The sequence below is a fragment of the Ranitomeya imitator genome, chromosome 3 (assembly GCF_032444005.1).
Source record: "Ranitomeya imitator isolate aRanImi1 chromosome 3, aRanImi1.pri, whole genome shotgun sequence".
Lineage (NCBI taxonomy): Eukaryota > Metazoa > Chordata > Amphibia > Anura > Dendrobatidae > Ranitomeya > Ranitomeya imitator.
Genome location: NC_091284.1, coordinates 32132740 through 32156582, shown reverse-complemented (window position 1 = coordinate 32156582; position 23843 = coordinate 32132740). Strand labels below are relative to the sequence as shown.

Below are 23843 nucleotides of genomic sequence, written 5' to 3'. Positions count from 1 at the left end.
ATCTGAACTAATTATCTCTCCTCCATCTCACTCATCTTCCCTACCTGATCTATCTATCACAATAACTGATACCACGCTGTGGTTTCGTAGTAACCCTTGACTCCGCCCTGTCCTTTAAACCGCACATACAAGCTCTCGCCACCTCCTGTCGCCTCCAGCTCAAAAATATTTCCAGAATCCGTCCTTGCCTCAACCCTTAATCTACTAAAATTCATGTGCATGCCCTCATCTCCGGCCTAGAATACTGCAACATCCTCCTCTGTGGCCTCCCCACTAACACTCTCGCAACTCTCCAGTCCGTCCTCAACTCTGCTGCCGGAATATTTCATCTCTCTCCTCGATTCTTCTCCGCTTCTCCCCTCTGCAAATCCCTTCATTGGCTCCCATTCCGTCAGCGTATCCAGTTCAAATTACTAACACTGACCTACAAAGCCATCCATGACCTGTCTTCCCTGTAGATTTTCAAAATATCTTCCCTCATGTAATCTCCGGTCCTCCCTAGATCTCATTCTCTCCTCCACACTTATACGCTCCTCACCCAATCATCTCCAAAACTTCTCTCGAATATCCCCATCCTCTGGAATTCTGTGCCCCCACACAACCAATTACTACCATTCCCCACATTCGGATCTCTCAGGCGGAACTTGAAAACCCATCTCTTCAAGAAAGCTTATAACCTGCGATGATGACGCTGCCACCTCAACACCATTGGAGCAACTCCCAACTTACTGTCTCCCTCCCCATCCTGTAGAATGTAAGCCCGCAAGGGCAGGGTCCTCGTCCCTCTGTACCAGTCTATCATTGTTAGTTTTGTTTACTGTAAGTGAGATCTGTATTTTGTATGTAACCCCTTCTCATGTACAGCATCATGGCATCAATGGTGCTATATAAATAAATAATAAAAATTATAATAAAGTAACATTGCACAAATATCATGTTAAATTTCAAAAAGTTATAAATGGTGAATTTGCCAAAAACATCCTGATAATAAAAACCCAAATAAATGATGAGGACTGAAAACATCGGAGTAAAAATGGTGTAAAAGCCGTTATGACTTTACTGCGAAAACTAAAAATGCCTGAAATCCAAAAGTGCAAAAATGAAGGATGAATTGGGGGCTAAATGACTCCATCCACTGAGAATAAGACGAGATGGCTGATCCCACGTCTTGCACATAGTAGTTGGTAGTAAACAGAAGGCTAGCGTGGAGGAGTGAGATTTTGCTGTTGTCAGCGCACTTCCACCCACCAGCCTCCATGCAGGCACATGTGAATAAAGCAAAATGAGCTGTGCTGCAGTGCTGGCGCCTGAGGGATGAGAGACACGCGGGCTTCACATCCTACACAGCCATGCACCAGCCGCTCTGTGATAGCCAGGTCTCTCGTCTACACCATCTACTCTACTGTCTTTTTCCAAAACATAAAGAGATGAATTATAACAAGCAAGGGCCATATGTGAGGTCTATAACAACAGTGAACGTCACTAGAAACAGCGCCACACCTGTCCAGAGGTTGTTTGTGGTAATGTGCAGCGCCCCAGAGTCCTGGTCGTTGCAGTAATGTTATTCTTCCACCAGGGGGAGTGATGTTACGTCTGAAGGCAATGAAGGAGATCTTCTGTCCAGGTATCACAACCACAAAACACACTTCACACTCCAGTCCGCCAGGGGGAGCCATGCTTCTATCTACTAGGGCACTCCTCACACTTAGGTAAAACTGGTGGGTTGGTTAGGAAGTGAGACAGAAGCTGACTAGAGGGAGTAGGAGATAGTCAGTGAGTCCCGACGGAGTTTGGCAGAGGCTGGTTGGAGTGGGTTCCAGCCAGCTCCAGACTGCGGCCTGTGGAAGGCGAGGGTACACGGAGCTGCACCTGCATCGCATGCGGCAGCATCCCAAGAAAGAGACATTGAAAGGAATTGTGTTGCAGTGAGTGAGAAACGAAGTAATAGCAAAAGGAGAGGAATATCAGCGGGAGACCAGCTAGAAGCAGGCTGCCTCCATCTGAAGCGCAGTACCGGTAGCCAGAACACCGGGGGAGTAAGGATCTCTATTGTTATGATACGGTGGTCTAGGAGCAACATGGAACGAGCTCCGAAGGAAGTGGTAACTGTACTGACCACAATCCCTAAGCTCAAGACAACACTAGAAGTAGCCGTGGAATGCTCCTAACTCTCCCTAGGCATCTCGTCACAGCCTAAGAGCTAACTACCCCTAAAGATAGAAGCAGGAAAGCTATCTTGCCTCAGAGAAAATCCCCAAAGGATAGATTAGCCCCCCACAAATAATGACTGTGAGTGGAGAGGGAAAAGACATACACAGAATAAAACCAGGATGAGCACAGGAGGCCAGTCTAACTAAATAGATAGGACAGGATGGAATACTGTGCGGTCAGTATAAAACACTACAAAAATCCACGCAGAGTTTACAAAAAATCTCCACACCTGACTAAAGGTGTGGAGGGCAAATCTGCCTCCCAGAGCTTCCAGCAAGACAGAATAAATTCACACTGATAAGCTGGACAAACATAGAAAGCACAAAATGGATAAGTCCACAATCTATGGACAGAAAAGGGCAAGCAAAAACTTAGCTTAGCTGAACTGGTCAGGATAGCAGGGAACTCCAAAGAGATGTGAATCCAACCAGGAACCATTTACAAGTGGCACTGGCTGAAGATAGAGCCAGACTTAAATAGCCGAGCAGAAGAGACGATAAGTGGAGGCAGCTGAAGACAGCTAACTCCAAGGAGCAGCCATATCACTAGAAACCACAAGAGGGAGCCCAAGAGCAGAACTCACAAAAGTGCCACTTACAACCACCGGAGGGAGCCCAAGAGCGGAATTCATAACACTCTATGCCGTTACTTCAGAGACTGGCAGGACAGTTGATTCCACGTTGGCTGCCCGACCATATACCCAGGAGGCACGGTGGCAGCTTGTGGGGGCCGGGGCGTCTCTAGGGTCTCTATAAAAAGCCTCAGGCCATCAGTCATACGGGTTTGTCCTATCCATCAGGGGGACAAAGAGAAGAGACTTAACATCTACAATAGTTGTGAGGACCTTACCGAGTTGCTCAGCAGGGAGGAATTACAACACTCAGGCACTAGAGGAAGGCTACTGAATTCCACCTGGATAAGGTGGAATTCAGACTGGCCGGACTTTGCCTACCCTGTGGTCCCTACCCTGGACTGTGGATGCTGAAGCCTTCAGAAAAGGTAAAGAGACTGCAAACTTGTGTCCTCGTTATTCACTGCGCCTTACATCATCCACCATCCACCATCTACACACTGGGAAACCCTGGGGACATACTTCACCTGTGGGAAGGTATACCATCTGGCTGCCATAAGATCACCCCAGTGGACCCCTAAGCAGCGTCGGTCACCCTGACCGAATACCACAGGTGACATCATGAACACTATCCCTTTAAAGACCTATCCCCACATTTATCAGCGGACGTTCCCCTAGGGCCATGGACCGGGTCAGCCACCGTGACATCCCACTGAGAACCGAAGGGCTCGGCTCTGAGTAACCCCTAGCCCTCGGGGGTGCTCCAAATGCAAATTAGCTCCATTGTGGTGGAAAGAGCTCAGTGGCAACACCACCCACAACCTAAGAGTGAGAAAGGGATTTAATATTTTGCAAAAAGTAGTCGTCGTTTTCCAGTTCTGTACATCCCATTTATTTAAGACATTTTGACCCCTGCAAGTCGCGTCCTTGTGAGGAGGGGAAGTTACATAGTATGGGTGTAATACACACTGTACGGAGCAAAGGACTGGGACAGACACTGTAATCATTCACTTCAGGTTTCTCATTCAGTCCCATAGCCCGGGTGTTTAACATTAGGCCCACCGGCGTATTACATCCCGCCCCCAGTGTATAACATACGCCCACCGGCGTATAACATCGGGCCCCCGCCCCCAGTGTATAACATTCGCCCACCGGCATATAACATCCGGCCCCCAGTGTATAACATTCGCCCACTGGCATATAACATCCGGCCCCCCGCCCCCAGTGTATAACATTCACCCCCCGTCCACCGGCATATAACATCTTGCCCCCAATGTATAACATCCAGACCCTGGTGTATAACCTCCAGCGCCTCGTCCCCCGTCGTGTATTACCTTTGGCCCCTTGCATCTGGTGTATCACTTCTGGCCCCCCGACGAATAACATTCAGGACCAATGCCCATTCCATAACACTGAGCTCCATTGACCCCTATGTGAATAACTTCTGCCCCCCACCCTGGTGATTAACCTCTGGCCCCTCACCCCCAGGTGTATAACAAAGGGCCCCTCATCCCCCCCAGTGAATAACATACAGCCCTTTACCCCCGATGTATAACCTCTGGCCCCTCGCCCCCCGCTGTGCCCTGTGCCGTCTGCCTTTACTAACATGTGACAGAACGGCCGGTGGTGCAGAGCTCCCCGATACCAGCGTGGTCCTGTAATAGGAGCCACTGGGGAAACAAGTCCGTCCATCACATTTCCTACTCAAGAATCTTCCCCCATTATCTGTGAGTGATATTATTGAGAAGTGGAAGGAACCGCAGCAACTCAGCCACAAAGTGGAGACCCCGTCATGTTACAGAGCGGGATGGGGGGGGGGGGGGGTTGGCCAAGTGCTGATGAGAAAAGAACAGAAAAGTCACCACCGCTCTGCTGACCACCGAGAGTCCAGACCTCCTCTAGTAGCATCAGCACAAACTGCGCCCCCTCCGGGAGCTTCATGGCCGAGCAGCTCTATGCAGCCGTACATCACCAAGCACAATGCTAAGAGTCGGATGAAGTGGTGTAAAGCCGCCACCAGTGGACAATGGAGGAAACATGTTCTGTGAAGTGATGGATCACACTTCTCCATCTGCATCTGATGGAGGAGTCTGGGTTTGGTGATTGCAGGAGAACGTTACCCCCTGACTGCATCTTGCCCACTGTACTGATGGTGGAGGAGGATAATGATATGGGCTTGTTATCGGGGGGGGGGGGGGGGGGGGGGGGGGGGGTGTGTGGCAGCAGCCCTTAGTTCCAGAGAAGGAAAAATCCTACTTATTCAGTCTTAGACATTAAGGACAATTGTAGCTTCCAGCTTTGTGGAAACAGTTTTGGGAAGACCCTTTTCCGCTTAATTGTAAAGTGCTGCGGAATATGTTGGCGCTATATAAATAAAAATTATTATTATTATTTCTGTTCCCCATGACTGTATGGAGCTTCTGCACTGGGCACAGACATGGAGGGAGGACATGAGCCCGGACCTCAGCCCCGCCAGTAACCAGACCGCAGACTAGTAGTCTCTATAGGATGACCCCAGCGGTGGGATAAATGTAGGCTGATTATGGGGGATGTTAATGTTCTTCTATAGTCTGTTCAGCTTATGGGGGGAATCCACTTCTAACCTGTACCGGCTGCAGGAGGGTGCGAGTCTCTGTGTTTCCTCCGATCTGGTGAATATTTACGCCTACTTTGTTTTGTGTAGAATTTATCTATTTTCCCAACACCGAGGATAATTAATGAAGCCGAGCTCGAGAAACACAGATGTTCAGGAAATGAGGGATCAAAATAAACACATTTTTGGGAGCGGTCCTGCATTTTAAGTATAAGATTCTCAGCAAAAAAGTTCTTGAATTAAAAAAAAAAAAAGAATTGAAATGGTAATTGTATCAAATGGAGGAAAAAGTCTAATGATTTGAGACAATTGCAGTCTTAAAAGGACATTTCTGAAATTTAAAACCCCACCCCACCTATACAGGAAAACTATAAGACGGTTGTAATATCCTATAGGGGGTCTCTGCCATCCCTTGGTGCTCCATCGTTACCACCACAACATAATGACATCATGTGACCTTGGCAATAAGTAACTGCTGATGGCATTCACTGCAGAGCTACTGAACTATACAGCTGATCACAGAGCTCTTCTCATCTGCCATTAATCTGTATGATCGGTGCAGGGCAGGATGGTAAGAAGATTGGGACTGGTCACCGGAGCCTAGGCAAGTGAGAAAACCATGGACCACCAGGTATTATCCACCTCTTGACCATCAGGGAAGACTAGATCAACTCTGATTTTACCCTAGGACACCAGAAATCAAATACTCTTGTACCTTTACCTTCAGGAAATAAAATATGATCCTCTTCTTTTACAGTAGACTACCAGGTATTAACCCCCTTTGTTAATGTAGACCACCAAGGACCAAATGATGACCTTTCATTCTTCCCTAGACCCTCAATAAATGGGGTCTCCCCCCTCAGACCACTAGGAGATCAAATATGAACCCATTCTCCTTCTCTAGTTCACCAAGAAATGGGTCATCATCCTAGATCACCAAGAAATGGAGCATTTAAACCAACAAGAAATGAGACATCACCCTAGGCCACCAAGAAATGGGTCATTACCCTTGACCATCAAGAAATTGGGCATCACACTAGACCATAAAGAGATGGTGGCATCACCCTAACCCACTTTAAAATGGGCCATTACCCTAGACCACCAAAAATGGTGCATCACCCTTTACCACCAAGAAACTGGGCATCACCCTAAACTACCAAGAAATTGGGCATCACACTAGACCATAAAGAAATGGTGGCATCACTATAGAACACTAAGTAATGGGGCATTTGTGGAATTTGCAGCATTAGGAGGTCACATTCACTGAACAAAAAAGCTATTTAACTCCAAAACCTCCTAACAGGCCAAGTTACATGATAACATAGGACCCTTCTTTGTTATCACCTTCACAATTCTTGCCTCCATTGAACTTGTGAGTTTTTGGAGAGTTTCTGCTTGTATTTCTTTGCATGAAGTCAGAATCGCCTCCCAGAGCTGCGGTTTTGATGTGAACGGCCTCCCACCCTCATAGATCTTGTACTGGATGATACTCCAAAGGTTTTCTATAGGGTTGAGGTCAGGGAAGATGGTGGCCACACCATGAGTTTATCTCCTTTTATGCCCATAGCAGCCAATGACTCAGAGGGATTTTTTGCATCATGAGATGGGGCATTGTCAGCATGAAGACGATTTTGCTCCTGAAGGCACGTTTCTGCCTTTTATATCATGGAAGAACGTTGTCAGTTAGAAACTCTATATGCTTTGCAGAGGTCATTTTCACACCTTCAGGAACCTTAAAGGGCCCTACCAGCTGTTTCCCCATCATGATTCCAGCCCAAAACATGACTCCTCCACCTCCTTGCTGACGTCATAGCCTTGTTGGGACATGGTGGCCATCCACCAACCATCCACTACTCCATCCATCTGGACCATCCAGTGTTGCTCGACACTCATCAGTAAACAAGACTGTTTGTAAATTAGTCGTCATGTATGTCTGGGCCCACTGCAACCGTTTCTGCTTGTGAACACTGTTTAGGGGTGGCCGAATAGTAGGTTTATGCACCACAGCAAGCCTTTGAAGGATCCTACACCTTGACGTTCGAGTGACTCCAGAGGCACCAGCAGTTTCAAATATCTGTTTGCTGGTTTGTAATGGTATTTTGGCAGCTGCTCTCTTAATCCAATGAATTTGAATGGCAGAAACCTTCCTCATTATGTCTTTATCAGCACGAACACGTCTGTGCTCAGATTCACCCACAAATCTCTTAACAGTACGATGATCACGCTTAAGTTTTCGGGAAATATCTAATGTTTCCATCCCTTGACCAAGGCATTGCACTATTAGATGTTTTTCGGTAGCAGAGAGATCCTTTTTCTTTCCCATGTTACTTGAAAACTGTGGCCTGCTTAATAATGTGGAACATCATTTTTAAGTAGTTTTCCTTTAATTAGAATCACCTGGAAAACTAATTATCACATGTGTTTAAGATTGATTTCAGTGATCCATTGAGCCTTGAGACACAATACCATCCACGAGTTTGTTTGAAAAACAAAAGAATTTATCTTTATGACACTTAAATCCAATTTGCATAATAATTTGGAACACGGTGTAGATCACCAAGAAATGGGACATCACCCTAGACCATCAAGAAATGGGACATCACACTAGACCACCAAGAAATGGGACATCACACTAGATCACCAATAAATGGTGCATCACCCTAGACCATCAAGAAATGGTGCATTACAGTAGACTACCAAGAAATGGAAGATCACACTAGACCACCAAGGAAAGAGGCATTACCCTAGACCACCAAGAAATGGGGCATCATCCTAGACCACCAAGGAAAGGAGCATTACCCTAGAACACCAAAACATGGGGCATCACCCCAGACCACCAGGAAATGGGGCATTACCCTAGACTACCAAGAAATGGGGCATTACTCTAGGGCATTACTCTAGACCACCAAGAAATGAGGCATCACCCTAGACCACCAAGAAATGGGCCATCACCCCAGACCACCAAGAAATGGGGCGTCACCCTAGACCACCAAGAAATGGGCCATCACCCCAGACCACCAACAAATGGGGCATCACCCTAGACCACCATGAAATGGGACATCACCCCAGACCACCAAAAAATCAGGCGTCACCCTAGACCACCAAGGAAAGGGGCATTACCCTAGAACACCAAAACATGGGGCATCACCCCAGACCACCAGGAAATGGGGCATTACCCTAGACTACCAAGAAATGGGACATTACTCTAGACCACCAAGAAATGGGACATCACCCCAGACCAAAACAAGAAGAGAATGTCCAGCTTCACTGAATCAGTAAAAAAGAGTTTTCTTTATTCACAAACTTTAAGCATAGAGGATACAGACTTCAGCACGAACCATATGGGTAAGAATCTCAACGCGTTTCTGGAGACTAAGCTCCCTTAATCATGACATGGAATGGGTAAGAATCTCAACGCGTTTCTGGAGACTAAGCTCCCTTAATCATGACATGGAATGGGTAAGAATCTCAACGCGTTTCTGGAGACTAAGCTCCCTTAATCATGACATGGAATGTCATGATTAAGGGAGCTTAGTCTCCAGAAACGCGTTGAGATTTTTACCCATATGGTTCGTGCTGAAGTCTGTATCCTCTATGCTTAAAGTTTGTGAATAAAGAAAACTCTTTTTTACGGATTCAGTGAAGCTGGACATTCTCTTCTTGTTTTGGACTTTATACGCCTGGACACAGCGGGTCCGTGCTCCTGAAGTTTGGTTTATGCATCACGGGTGAGCTGGCTTATATTTCTTATCACCCCAGACCACCAAGAAATCGGGCGTCACCCTAGACCACCAAGGAAAGGGGCATTACTCTAGACCACCAAGAAATGGGGCATCACCCCAGACCACCAAGAAATGGGGCATCAGCCTACACCACCAAGAAATCGGGCGTCACCCTAGACCACCAAGGAAAGGGGCATTACTCTAGACCACCAAGAAATGGGGCATCACCCTAGACCACCAAGAAATGGGCCATCACCCCAGACCACCAAGAAATGGGGCATCAGCCTAGACCACCAAGAAATCGGGCGTCACCCTAGACCACCAAGGAAAGGGGCATTACTCTAGACCACCAAGAAATGGGGCATCACCCTAGACCACCAAGAAATGGGGCATCACTTTACACCACCAAGAAATGGGCCATCACCCCAGACCACCAAGAAATGGGGCATCACTTTACACCACCAAGAAATGGGCCATCACCCCAGACCACCAAGAAATGGGGCATCACCCCAGACCACCAAGAAATCAGGCGTCATCCTAGACCAGACCAGAAATCGGGCGTCACCCTAGACCACCAAGGAAAGGGGCATTACTCTAGACCACCAAGAAATGAGGCATCACCCTAGACCACCAAGAAAAGGGGCATTACTCTAGACCACCAAGAAATGAGGCATCACCCTAGACCACCAAGAAATGGGCCATCACCCTAGACCAGCAAGAAATGGGCCATCAGCCTAGACCACCAGGAAATGGGGCATCACCCTAGACCACCAAGAAATGTGGCATTACCTTAGACCACCAAGTAATGGGGCATCATCCCAGACCACCAAGAAATGGGGCATCTCCCTAGACCATAAAGAAATCAAATATGACTCAAGTTTCCTTCCATAGACCATCAAAGAACGGGTACTATTCAGACACCAAAACTAGTCAAATTAACTGGACCAATACCCTAGCCCACCAGGGAAATTTTATGCAGTCTGAAATATATTTATTTTTTCTTATTTTCTATTAATTGAACCTGTGTGTCTTAGGCAGCTTTCACACATCAGGTATTTCTATCAGGCTAAATTGGGCGAATTTTGAAAAAAACCGGATCCGTTGCAATTTGTGAAAAACTGATGCAACGGATCCGTATTTTTGCTGGATCCGACTAGCTGATACGGCATTGGATCCTAGGGGTTTGTTTCTGGGGAGAGGGAGAGAGGGACAGATTTGACAGATCCGGCTCTATAGGCTTCCCAAAAAATGTTACTATGCCCATTTTCTCCGGCCGCCGGAAAATTTTTGGGACGAATCCGGCGAAAAATGGATGAAACGTGAGGCAATCCGGCACAATCTGGTGTTAATACAAGTCTATGAGAAAAAACTTTTGCCAGATCTGTTTTTTTTCAAAATTCGCCGGATTAAGCCTGACGGCAAAAACCTGATGTGTGAAAGGAGCCTTATAGGACAAAAAATACGATACACCTGCCTCATCTGGTGATCATTACTCCTGCCTATCTTTTACTATAGACCACTCATAAATAAATTATGACCTACTCTTCTACCACAGACAACTACGAAGGTAGGAATTACCATAAACCAACAGTAAATTATATATCAACCCATAATTCTACCCCAGACCAGTCCCGAAGTGGGCACTACCCCAGAACTAGTGATATTAGCCCCTGTAGCACCCCTAGACCACCTGGGTTTGTATTATAGTCCAAAGAATATGGTGCGTGCATTTGTTCCTGCCCACCTGGCATTATCCTCCAATTTTACTCAAGACCACCAGGGGATAATTTAAGACTCACTATTCTACCAAAGACCACCAAAAATAGAAACAATTACCCTAAACCAACAGGAAATTGAATATGAACCCATAATGCTATCGAAAACCATTACTAAAGGGTAAACTACCCCATGAACTAGTGTTATTAACCCCGGTCGTACTGTAGACCATTAGAAAGGCCGAGAAAACTAAAATATTCTAATTTTTTTTCTTATTTTCTTTTATCTGAATCTGTTTGTGTTACAGTTAAAAAATGTATTGCATGTATTATCTAGTGGTCATTTATTCCTGCCCATCGGGTATTAACCTACTCGTTGACTCTAGACCACCAGGGAATAAATTGAGCTCCCCTCTTTTACCGTAGATCACCAAGAAAGAGATACCCTGGACATCCAGGAAATCAAAAAATGAAAACATTAGACCTCGAAAGAAGGGAGCACTACCCCAGAACCAGTGTCATTAACCCCAGGTAGTGCCACCAGGGATGTTTTACATTTTTTTTTAAACTTTTTTTTATATCTGAACCTTTTATAGTCCAAAAAATACAGTATATGCATCAGATGATCATTTATTCCTGTCCCTCAGGTATTAACCACTTCTTTTACTCTAGGACACCAGGGCATAAATTGTAACCCCACTCTTCTACCCTAAACCACCAAGAAAAAATGCAATATTCTAGAACTCTAGGAAATTAAATATGAACAGATTCTTCCACCCTAGACCCCCGATGGTGGTGGCACTACCCCAGAACTACCCATGTAGTACCCTAGACCACCAGGAAACTTTAATCTAGTCTAAAAGATTATTAATTTTTTTTTTAACCAGAGTGTGTTTTATAGCTTGAAAAAAATAGGGTGCGTGAAGATTTTCCAAATGTACCTAATACCCCCTGATAGGACACTGCGTGCGTCCTCTTGGCACATGACAGCACCAATCTCTGCAGCAATTAACGGCAGCCTAATTAATAATTGTTCCATCGTTTTCGAATTGCCAGATTTGCAAGGTGACTACGCGTCGTCGTCCCGCTTCCCCTCTAAGAACACACTGATGTGTATAAATAGGCGCTGATGTTCTGTGCAATGTAATTGCTTAGAAAGAATTATAGGAGACAAATGCCTGGTTGCGTAGGTGTGAAGTGTTTACAGGGAGGGGGCAAAAAAAAAAAGAATTAAGAGAACAAAAGAATGAAAAAAAAGAACCACAGCGCCATCTGCTGACAGATGAAAGAATGTTAGGGATTTCTACAGAATATTCTACGCATTATTTTGCAGTCCCGGTATTTTTGGTCACTATTAGGGCACATGATAACGAGGGTCTCTTACTCCAGACCCTCACTATTAATCAAAAAGAAGAACCGATATGTAGATCACAAGGACGTCCATCCCCTTAAATAGGTGATGTGAAATACCAGAAATTCTGGAAACTCCCCCTGACACCCAGCATGTAAAATTTATTTAAACCCAATATTTCATTTTTTAATTTTTTTTTGTGCGATTTCATTCTTTTCCTCCTTTTCTTCCAAGATCGATAACTTTTTTATTTTTACATTTGACGTCTTCGTATTGGGGCTTGTTTTTTTTTTGTGGTATAAGTTGTAGTTTTGAAGGACACCATTAATTTCACCATGTGATGTACTGAAAAGAGGGAAAAAATTTTGAAATGTGGTGAAATAGTAAAAAAAAAAAACGTTTGTTTTTACGGCGTTCAGAGTGAAGTGTTAATGACCTGGTCACAAGATTCTCCATGTCACTGAGACTACAGCGATACAGAACTTGTATGGTTGTTTCATTATTTTCGGGACTTTACAAAGCTATGATCCCTGTAAAAAATAAATAATAATTTTTGGCTGGTTTCACCATTTTCCGAGATCCGTCCTATTTGTATTTCTCCGTAGATGGAGCTCTATGAGGTCAATGTGCAACTATGGGTCTGCTGGAAATTTCCAGGACTTCTCTTATGCTGCACCAGTTTTTCTAGAATGCGCTTCCCTAGACAATCAGCCCAATTCTCAGTTTGAGGCATTTGCCTTTTTCCTTTGACCCTGATCCGGGTAATTTTCCCAGTGCTCTATGCGATCAGTAACGCATCATATCTGTACACAGATACGGAATATTGGGTGACATGCACGCGGCGAGCCGACAGCAGGTCGGTATCTATAAATCGTAGAGGTGCGGCGGAGAGAATATAAGGAGCAGCAGTCAGTGGGTGGTCTCTTACCGTGGGGTACGGATGTGAGCAGAACACGGTGTACTTGCGGATAATGCCATTCAGCTTCAGTGGAGGGAGCCAGGAGACATAGACAATGGAGGCGGAGGCGGCGGCAGCTTTAACTCCAGCTGTAGGACCTGGAACTGGAATGGAGAAATAAAGGAGTGAGGATGATGTTTAATGAGGTAGTAACATAAAAAAAGGCGCACGTTTTTCTGTGACGGGTGTGAAAAATGTTATTGTTTTTTTTTCTGCGGAGTAACTATCATATAAATGTGGAGGAAGGAAAAAGTTTTGTAGTGGCGCGTCTTACATGACTGAGGGCACCAGAAGCCATGGAGCGGAGCCTGATATGCAGGATGTCACAATGGTGCCCTCTGGTGGTCACAGCTTGTGTGGTCACGGGTCCAACAGGATGATATTTCCTTTGTCTTTTTTTTTTTTTACATGCTAAAACTAGATCTTCACACAACCATAAAATTAAAGGGGTTGTTGAAACTCAGCAGGTATTCCCTATACTTTCTTATCACTGCAACACACACCGATTCCCAGAATGGGGCTCGCAGATGTCAAGTTGGAAAGGACTAGTGGTTGCACACGCACTATCACACCTTCATTATCTATGGGACTATACTCGGCTATCTATGGCAGTCCCATAGACATGAGAGGCCACCGCTCCATTCTAACGACGCATTTCAAAACCTAGATTTCCGTATTTGTGAGGTTGGACCACCAGCAAGTTATCACCTCCTCTGTGAGTCGCCACCAGGGGGAGCTCACTGCAGACATTCTCACACCGCTCCAAGGCAGGTCATGGAGATTAAGGCTGGAGTCACACCGGCATGTAAGAAATCAGCCTGATGTTGATCCAGAAAAGTAGGACGAGTGTCATGCGAGTACAATGCGAATTTTCTCACCAAGCATCCATATGACATCTGTATGACATGGGAATGCAATCCATATTTAACATAATCTATACATACAGTAATTCTCTATCTCATTTCATAATTTAACACCTTTCCGACGTTGGGCGTAATAGTACGTGGGACTCCCTCCCTCTGATGTGGGCTCCGATGCTGAGCCCAAATCTTTCCAGACACATGTCAGCTGTTTTGAACAGCTGACATGTGCCTATAACAGCCACGGGTGGAATTGCGATCCACCAGCGGCTGTTATCCTGTCAAAGCCGCTGTCAGTCTCTGACAGCGGCATTTAACTCGCAGAAGTTAAACTCGCAGAAGCGCGTCGGAAATGGTTGTCATTGCCATATTGCTATGAGCGCCGCCTGGTGGACGATACTCATAGAAAGGGAGCATTTCTACTACTTACAGGTGATCTGATCATCATGTGTAGCAGAGGCGATCAGGCAACTGCAGCTTCTAGTCTCCCATGGAGACTATTGAAGCATGAAAAAAGTAAAAAAAAGTTTTTAAAAATAAAAAAAGGGTGCAAATCACCCCCCTTTCAAAATAAAACAATAAAAAGAAAATCAAACATACACATATTTGGTATCGCCACGTTCAGAAACGCCTGATCTATCAGTAGAAAAAAGAATTAACCCGATCACTAAACGGCGTAACGAAAAAAAGTTCAAAATGCCAGAATTATGTTTTTTGGTCACCGCTACATTGAAATAAAATGCAATAACAGGTGATCAAAAGATCGTATCTGCACCAAAATGATATAATAAAAATGTTCAGCTCGTCAAGCAAAAAAAAAAAGCCCTCAGCGAACCCCAGATCACGAACAATGGAGACAGACAGTACAGGTATTGGAAAATGGTGCCTGTTTTTTTTTTTTACCACTTAAAGGGCCACTGTCACCCCCCTCCAGCCGTTATAAACTAAAAGAGCCACCTTGTGCAGCAGTAATGCTGCATTCTAACAAGGTGGCTCTTTTAGTTTTGTGTTCAGGTATTACTAAAATAAAGCAGTTTGCAACTTTGCAAAAATACCTGTCTTTGGCCACGGAGGCGGGTCTGAAGCCCCCTCTGTGAAGCGCTCAACTGCCGTCACTCATCTCTTCTGGGGCGATGGTCGCCGCCCCCTCCGCACTGTTTTCTTTTCAAATCCGGCGCCGGCGCTGTGTAAATATTTGTGGGACAGGCGCAGTAAGCTCTGGCGGTCTGACGTCCCAGCCAGGCTTGCAGACTGCGCCTGTGCTGGCAGTGCGGCCACCCACCTCGGTAATCCCTGCCCCGCACTGTGTTATGCATTATGCACAGTGCGGGGCTGGGATTCCTGGGCATGCGCACTGCGTGTGTCAGCCACTCACCCAGGTCCCCCCGCTGACACACGCAGTGCGCATGCCCAGGAATCCCAGCCCCGCACTGTACATAATGCATGATAGATGTCTGTGAGATGCATAATTAGTGTTGTGTGTAGCTTACTGTACATGTATTTAGCTATTAAGTAAATAAATTATAAAATAAAATAAATAATAAAGATTATTATTATTATAAATTAACCCTTTCCCGACCTGTGACGCCACGTAGGTGTCATGAAAGTCGGTGCCAATCCGACCTGTGACGCCTATGTGGCGTCATGGAAAGATCGTGTCCCTGCAGATCGGGTGAAAGGGTTAACTCCAATTTCACCCGATCTGCAGGGACAGGGGGAGTGGTAGTACAGCCCCGTGGCTACGATCGCTCTGATTGGGTGTTGAAAGTGAAACTGCCAATCAGAGCGATTTGTAATATTTCACCTAAAAAACTGGTGAAATATTACAATCCAGCCATGGCCGATGCTGCAATATCATCAGCCATGGCTGGAAACACTGGTTTCCCCACCCCACCCCCCCACCGCCACCGATCTCCTCCCCGGTCCTCCGTTCTGTGGTCCGCTCCCCTCCGCCGTCCTGTCTGCTCCCCCATCCTCCTGCCCGCTCCCCCGTGCTCCGATGCCACCCCCCATGCTCAGATCTCCCCCCTCCCTTATACCTACTGGGCCTCCCGATGTCCGTCCGTCTTCTCCTGGGCGCCGCCATCTTCCAAAATGGCGGGCGCATGCGCAGTGCGCCCGCCGAATCTGCAGGCCGGCAGATTCGTTCCAGGTATATTTTGATCACTGTGATATAACCTATCACAGTGATCAAAATAAAAAAAAAAAGTAAATGCCCCCCCCCCCTTTATCACCCCCATAGGTAGGGACAATAATAAAATAAAGAAAATATTTTTTTCTCTTTTTCCACTAGGGTTAGAACTAGGGTTAGGGTTAGGTTTAGGGTATTTGCACACGGTGCAGATTTGGCTGCGGATCCGCAGCGGATTGGCCGCGGATCCGCAGCGGATTGGCCGCTGCGAATTCGTAGCAGTTTTCCATCAGGTTTACAGTACCATGTAAACCTATGGAAAACCTAATCCGCTGTGCCCATGGTGCGGAAAATACCGTGCGGAAACGCTGCGTTGTATTTTCCGCAGCATGTCAATTTTGTGCGGATTCCGCAGCGTTTTACATCTGTTCCTCAATAGGAATCCGCAGGTGAAATCCGCACAAAAAACACTGGAAATCCGCTGGAAATCCGCAGGTAAAACGCAGTGCCTTTTATCTGCGGATTTTTCAAAAATCGTGTGGAAAAACCTCACACGAATCCGCAACGTGGGCACATAGCCTTAGGGTTAGGGTTGGAATTAGATTTAGTGTTGGAATTAGGGTTAAGATTGGGCTTGTGGTTAGGGTTATGGATAGGGTTAGGGGTGTGTTGGGGTTAAAGTTGTGGTTAGGGCTGGGATTAGGGTTAGGGGTGTGTTGGGGTTAGGGTTGTGGTTAGGGGTGTGTTGGGGTTAGGGTTGGAGGTAGAATTGAGGGGTTTCCACTGTTTAGGCACATCAGGGGTCTCCAAACGCAACATGGCGCCACCATTGATTCCAGCCAATCTTGCGTTCAAAAAGTCAAATGGTGCTCCCTCCCTCCCGAGCCCCGACGTGCGCCCAAACAGTGGTTTACCCTCACATATGGGGTACCAGTGTACTCAGGACAAACTGGGCAACAACTATTGGGGTCCAATTTCTCCTGTTACCCTTGCAAAAATAAAAAATTGCTTGATAAAACATAATTTTTGAGGAAAGAAAAATGATTTTTTATTTTCACGGCTCTGCGTTGTAAACTTCTGTGAAGCACTTGGGGATTCAAAGTGCTCACCACATATCTAGATAAGTTCCTTGGGGGGTCTAGTTTCCAAAATGTGGTCACTTGTGGGGGGTTTCTACTGTTTAGGTACATCAGGGGTTCTGCAAATGCAACGTGACGCCCGCAGACCATTCCATCAAAGTCTGCATTTCAAAAGTCACTACTTCCCTTCTGAGCCACGACGTGTGCCCAAACAGTGGTTTACCTCCACACATGGGGTATCAGCGTACTCAGGACAAACTGGACAACAACTTTTGGGGTCCAATTTCTCCTGATACTCTTGTGAAAATAAAAAATTGCGGGCTAAAAAATAATTTTTGAGGAAAGAAAAATTATTTTTTATTTTCACGGCTCTGCGTTATAAACTTCTATGAAGCACTTGGGGGTTTAAAGTGGTCACCGCACATCTAGATTAGTTCCGTGAGAGGTCTAGTTTCCAAAATGGGGTCACTTGTGGGGGATCTCCAATGTTTAGGCACACAGGGCCTCTCCAAACGCGACATGGTGGCCGCTAACGATTGGACCTAATTTTTCATTCAAAAAGTCAAATGGCGCTCCTTACCTTCCGAGCCCTGCCGCGTGCCCAAACAGTGGTTTACCCCCACATGTGAGGTATCAGTGTACTCAGGAGAAATTGCCCAATAAATTTTAGGATCCATTTTATCCTGTTGCCCATGTGGAAATGAACAAATTGAGGCTAAATAAAAAATTTTGTGAAAAAAAAGTACTTTTTCATTTTTTCGGATCAATTTGTGAAGCACCTGGGGGTTCAAAGTGTTCACTATGCATCTAGATAAGTTCCTTGGGGGGTCTAGTTTCCAAAATGGGGTCACTTGTGGGGAAGCTCCAATGTTTAGGCACACAGGGGCTCTCCAAACGTGACATGGTGTCCGCTAAAGATTGGAGCCAATTTTTCATTGAAAGTCAAATGGCGCTCCTTCCCTTCAGAGCCCTGTCGCGCGCCCAGACAGTGGTTCCCCCCTACATATGAGATATCGGCGTACTCAGGACAAATTGTACAATAACGTTTGGGGTCCAGTTTCTCTTTTTACCCTTGGGAAAATAAAAAAATTGTTGCTAAAACATCATTTTTGTGACTAAAAAGTTAAATGTTCATTTTTTCCTTCCATGTTGCTTCTGCTGCTGTGAAGCACCTGAAGGGTTAATAAACTTCTTGAATGTGGTTTTGAGCACCTTGAGGGGTGCAGTTTTTAGAATGGTGTCACTTTTGGGTATTTTCAGCCATACAGACCCCTCAAACTGACTTCAAATATGAGGTGGTCCCTAAAAAAAATGGTTTTGTAAATTTCGTTGTAAAAATGAGAAATCGCTAGTCAAATTTTAACCCTTATAACTTCCTAGCAAAAAAAAATGTTGTTTCCAAAATTGTGCTGATGTAAAGTAGACATGTGGGAAATGTTATTTATTAACTATTTTGTGTGACATAACTCTCTGGTTTAACAGAATAAAAATTCAAAATTTGAAAATTGTGAAATTTTCAAAATTTTAGCCTAATTTCCATTTTTTTCACAAATAAACGCAAAAATTATTGACCTAAATTTACCACTAACATGAAGCCCAATATGTCATGAAAAAACAATCTCAGAACTGCTAGGATCCGTTGAAGCGTTCCCGAGTTATTACCTCATAAAGGGACACTGGTCAGAATTGCAAAAAACGGCCAGGTCATTAAGGTCAAAATAGGCTGGGTCATGAAGGGGTTAAAAAAACGATGGGGGGGGGGGGAGCGGCCTATTTTTAATAATCAGAAAGCTGCGAGCTGATACTAATAGGCTGGGAAGGTCTGTGGATAATGGCCCCTTCCCAGCCTCATAACACCATCCCTCAGCTGCCCCAGACATGGCGCATTCATTAGATGCAACAATTCTGACGCATAGGGCTCATTCTCACGATGAAATCAGACAATTGAAATGCGATTAAAAATCGGTTTGCATTCGGACCAATGTTATTCTATCATTGTGTGTTCATCTGCGTTTTTTTTTCCAGCTCGGATCGGATCACTATCGGACTGGAAAAAAAACTGCAGCATGCTGGGATTGTAATCATAAATCAGATCGCATTCGACAATAGAAGTCAATGAGTGCGAGAAAAAAAAAAATCACTCAGCACTCAGACCACGCAAGTGCAGTACGATTTTTACACACCAATGGCCGTTAAAAAGCCGGCAATTCAGCAGACGCATACAATAAAATCACAGCGGGACCCGACAGGATACAAGAGATGGATTACATACAGTATATACACATAGAACAGATAGATATTGAGATGTCAGTCACACATACATTTAGTACAGTGAATGAGCAGCTTACTGTACATGTATTTAATTATTAAAATATTATCTTTCTGAAAAAAAATGTTGTGAGCTCCCGCATAACTTTCTTAAACAGCAGAGGGAAAGCTGACGGCAGATGTTTATAGCCTGGGACGGGGGTAATACCTATGGAGCTTCCCAGGGTATTAATATCAGCTCACAGCTGTATACTTAGCCTTTACTGTCTATTAAAATGGGGGACCACCCAAAAAAATAATAATGTAGGGCCCCACTATAATTAATTACCAGCAAAGGCTAGGCAGACAGCTGCGGGCTGATATTAATAGCCTAGGAAGGGGCCATGGATACTGGCCCCTCCTAGGCTAAAAATATCAGCTCTCAGCTGCCCCAGAACAGGCGCATTTATGGGATGTGCCAATTCTGACACTTAGCCTCGCTCTCCCCACTTGTCCTGATGCAGTGTTAATATTTGGGGGGGTTGATGTCACCTTTGTATTGTCAGGTGACATCAAGCCCCACGGTTAGTAATGGAGAGGCGTCAATAAGATGCCCCCTATTACTAACCCCATAGTCATATTGTATAAAAACACAGACACCGAGAATTAAGTCCTTTAATTGAAAGAATGACACAGACTCCTTTAATAAATCTTAATTAAACCATACTTACAGCATCACCCGTTCCAGTGACGCCATTGTCCCCTGCAAGAAAATTCCAAGAACAAACAATATTCCTCACATGTCCGCTGAGAAGATAACATGATGTCATCATGTGGCAGCTTGCATGATACGACCATACAGCCTGTCATCCAACAGAGACGATGAGCAGCGTCTGCTACTGCAGCTCAGTGTCTCGCGGTGAACTCCTATAACCGCGAGCATGAGAAAGTTGTCAGCTAGAAAATGAAAGGATATTTGTGGATGGTATAAAGAGTGAAAAGGTAGAGGTTTATTTGATGCGTTTCGAAGTACAAAATCACTTCTTCCTCAGGACTGACCACCAACCTGTGGGCTGATATTAATAGCTTGGGAAGCTCCATGGTTATTTACCCTTCCCTGGCTATAAACATCAGCCCCCAGCTGTCGGCTTTCCTTCTGCAGTTTAAGAAAATTACGCTGAAGCCCATGCCATATTTTTTTTCAGAAATATAATCTTTTAATAATTAAATGCATGTACAGTAAGCCACACACTGTGCTGTATATGTCACTCACATCTGTATATCTATCTATTCTATATGTATATACTGTATGTAATCTATCCATCTTGTCGGGTCCCGCTGCGATTTTACTGCACGCGGCTGCTGAATTTCCGGCTTTTCCTCTATCTATCATATATGTTAAAATCGCATTGCAATCGGATAGCAATCGCACTGCATTCAGATGTAAATCGGATGCTAGATGTGGAACATCAGATTGCACTCGGTTAAAAAACACATGACACTCGTCCGATTTTGCAGGCACAAAATAGGACCGCTAGTGTGTCTTCAGCCTTAGCCTTGGCTCTTCCCGATTGTCCTGGTGCATTATTACTCATAATTTTGGTTCTTGCGCTGCTCTGTGAGACTGTGAACTACGATAAACTTATTGATGTCACCGCTTGTCACAGCCGCTGGGTGTCGTGCTGCACAGTGTGAGAACTGTCAGTGGCTGCTGTTTCAGTCTATGGAGCATTGTTCTCTGAACGGGGCTTCATACGATGGACAAAGATGACGGGGATCAACATGGGACCTCCATTTGTATAACAGAGGACCGGTGGGGATTATTTTATTTTAAATAAATTGTGTGAAAGGGGAAAATTGTCTGGGAGTGATTTTTACAAATAAAGTATTTTTGTGTTTTACTTCTTTTGACTGTGGGGTTAGTAATGAGGGTGTCGGATAGACGCCTGTCCATTACTAGGCCCTGGGCTTGATGTCAGCAGACATTACACAGCTGACATCAACCTCAAAACCATTATCCCAACTGCAAACACACTAAGGCAATCGGAAATAGCTGAGGCTAAGTGCCAGAATTGGCGCATCTAATGGATGCGCCATTCCTGGGGCGACAAGGGCTGAAATTCTCAATCTGGGAGGGGGCCAATATCCATGGACCATCCAGCCTATTAATTTCCGCCCGGAGCTGTCTGATTAGCCTTTGCTGATTATTAAATATCAGGGGGACACCATTCTATTTTTTTAGGGTCCCCCATTTGTAATAACTAGCAATGGCTAAGCAGACAGCTGTGATCTAATATTATTAGGCTGGAAAGTCCATGGATATTGGCCCCTTTCCAGCTCACAGCTAGCTGCTTTCCCTTAGCTTGTTATCAAAAAAAGGATGGGGACCCCATGTCAATTTTTTTTATAGAATGTATTAATTTAATAGGCTAAATAAGGCTGATCACCCTTTAGTGGCACATAAAAGGCACTAAACAGTGCTAGTTTATTATATGTAGGGAGTTTGTGATATTAAATCTCTACATGGCATCTGTCTATCTAATCTATATATCTATTGTATCTATCTATTCATTCTACATATCCACTGTATCTATATCTATTCTATACTGTTTGTTCGGGCTGTGAGTTTATTGCACTTCGCTGATGAAATGTTACGTTTCCTATGAGATGGGTGTGTAAAAATCAGACTGCACGAATGGTCCATATGCCATGCCATTTTTTTTTCACAGCCATTGACTTGCATTGGTGAGTCTCGGCCGTTCTACACAGCATGCTGTGATGTTTTCCTCAGCCAAATTCCAGCTGAGGAAAAACTTGTAGATGAACACTGCCTCACCGAATAACACTTGTGCAAGATCAATGCGATTAATTCTTGCATTGCACTCGCCAGATTTATACGCAGATGTGAGCAAGCCCTAATATAAAGACACTTGCAGCTATCTTCCCATAGGGATCGCTGTTGGAATGCCTGGGTGCTATACTTCTGGGAGCTCAGAGAGGCTGATCAGTTTTGACAATAGGTTTCATAGCAGCCACGGCTTAGTGAAGGCAGCCTGGTCTTCCATTTGTGTCATTAGTATGCCAACAGGCTGAATATATTGGAATACAGAAGTATAGTAATCTATTATAGGAGCAAACATTTGTTAGAGTGACCCTCACACCAAAACTGACATTGCACGGACAGCACTAGGACCGCTGTTGTTTAATGGGGCTATACAGATGAGCATTTAAAAAAAAAAAAAAGTAAAAAATTGCAGCCTGCACTATTCTATTTGGTGTTACGGATGAGACTTGACTTATCTAGGGGTGCGCAAAAAAAATCATATACCATAAGGATAACTGTATAGCCTTTCAGATGTCCGTGATCATCGGTCCGATCTCATATCTGATCGTGCGTCTCCTGGCCCGAGCGGGACAGCTTCATATGTTTCTATGCGGCTGTCACACTCGTTCGGGAGAAGCGCGGTCCGCCCGTGCATTGCGATAGGAGATCAGACCATTGATCACAGACGACTGAAAGAGACTCTATGAAAAGTTTAATGGCTGCAGGCTGGTACAACCTAATTGCTGCGTCCTTCTCAGCGGGCTGAGACCTTAGGCACAGACACAATCTTTGGGCGACTCTTACCATCCTCTTTGGTTCTGACAAATATCTGCTCGCTGCGGACGCCATCACCTGCCCGGGTGAACGCCAGCACCTGGATACTGTAGTTTGTGTATTTCTCCAGTCCGTCCAGCTCCAGTAATGGTTGTGATGTGGTTACGTTTTTTATTTCGCCAAGTTCTGAAATAAGAAGATGCAACAATGAGGTGACAAGGTTCTGATACTGATGGACTACCTTGTACAGGGCTGGGGCTATAGGGTTTTTTTTTGCTGTGCGATGTTCTGCAGAGATGTATGGGTCTTCTTCATGCACTAAAAACAATATCTGAAATAATATGTTCAAAATGTATTTATTTTTGTTACCAAAACAGCGACACTCGTTTCGAACTAGGAGCCCCAGCGATACCTGTTTTGAGTTGAGTAATAAAAAACCCTGCAATTGTGCCTTTTTCATAGGGGGGGGAGAGGGTGAGTGATTGCTTTCTGGCATTTACTGTGTAGCAAGAATGACCTGGTCATTATGTTCTACAGGTTAGTACTGGTTATGGTGATACCAAGTGTATATAACGTATTCTTTTTTTACTACTTAAAAAAAAACCTTGCAAAAAAAAAATCAGAGCCATGACTTGTTTATTTTTCAATTGATAGAGTTGTATCACTATCTGATGTCACCACAGGAGGGAGCTCATGAGCTTGTTGCATTCACTACCTGCAGTCACTGCTGGATGAAGCTCATGAGCTTGTTATATTCACCACCTGCAGTCATGGCTGAAGGGAGCTCAGGAGCTTGTTATATTCACC

General features: G+C 44.9%; 1 protein-coding gene across 2 annotated transcripts in view; it reads right to left on the bottom strand.

Annotated features, from left to right (window-relative positions):
• Positions 1-23843, bottom strand: part of DSCAM (DS cell adhesion molecule) — a 570150-nt gene that overhangs the window by 151719 nt on the left and 394588 nt on the right. For both annotated transcript variants that reach the window (XM_069760714.1, XM_069760715.1), the window contains exons 19-20: positions 23067-23222; positions 13092-13225 (exon numbers count right to left, since the gene is read on the bottom strand). In XM_069760714.1, coding sequence (XP_069616815.1) covers positions 13092-13225; positions 23067-23222 — 290 coding nt within the window. The remainder of the gene's footprint in view (positions 1-13091; positions 13226-23066; positions 23223-23843) is intronic.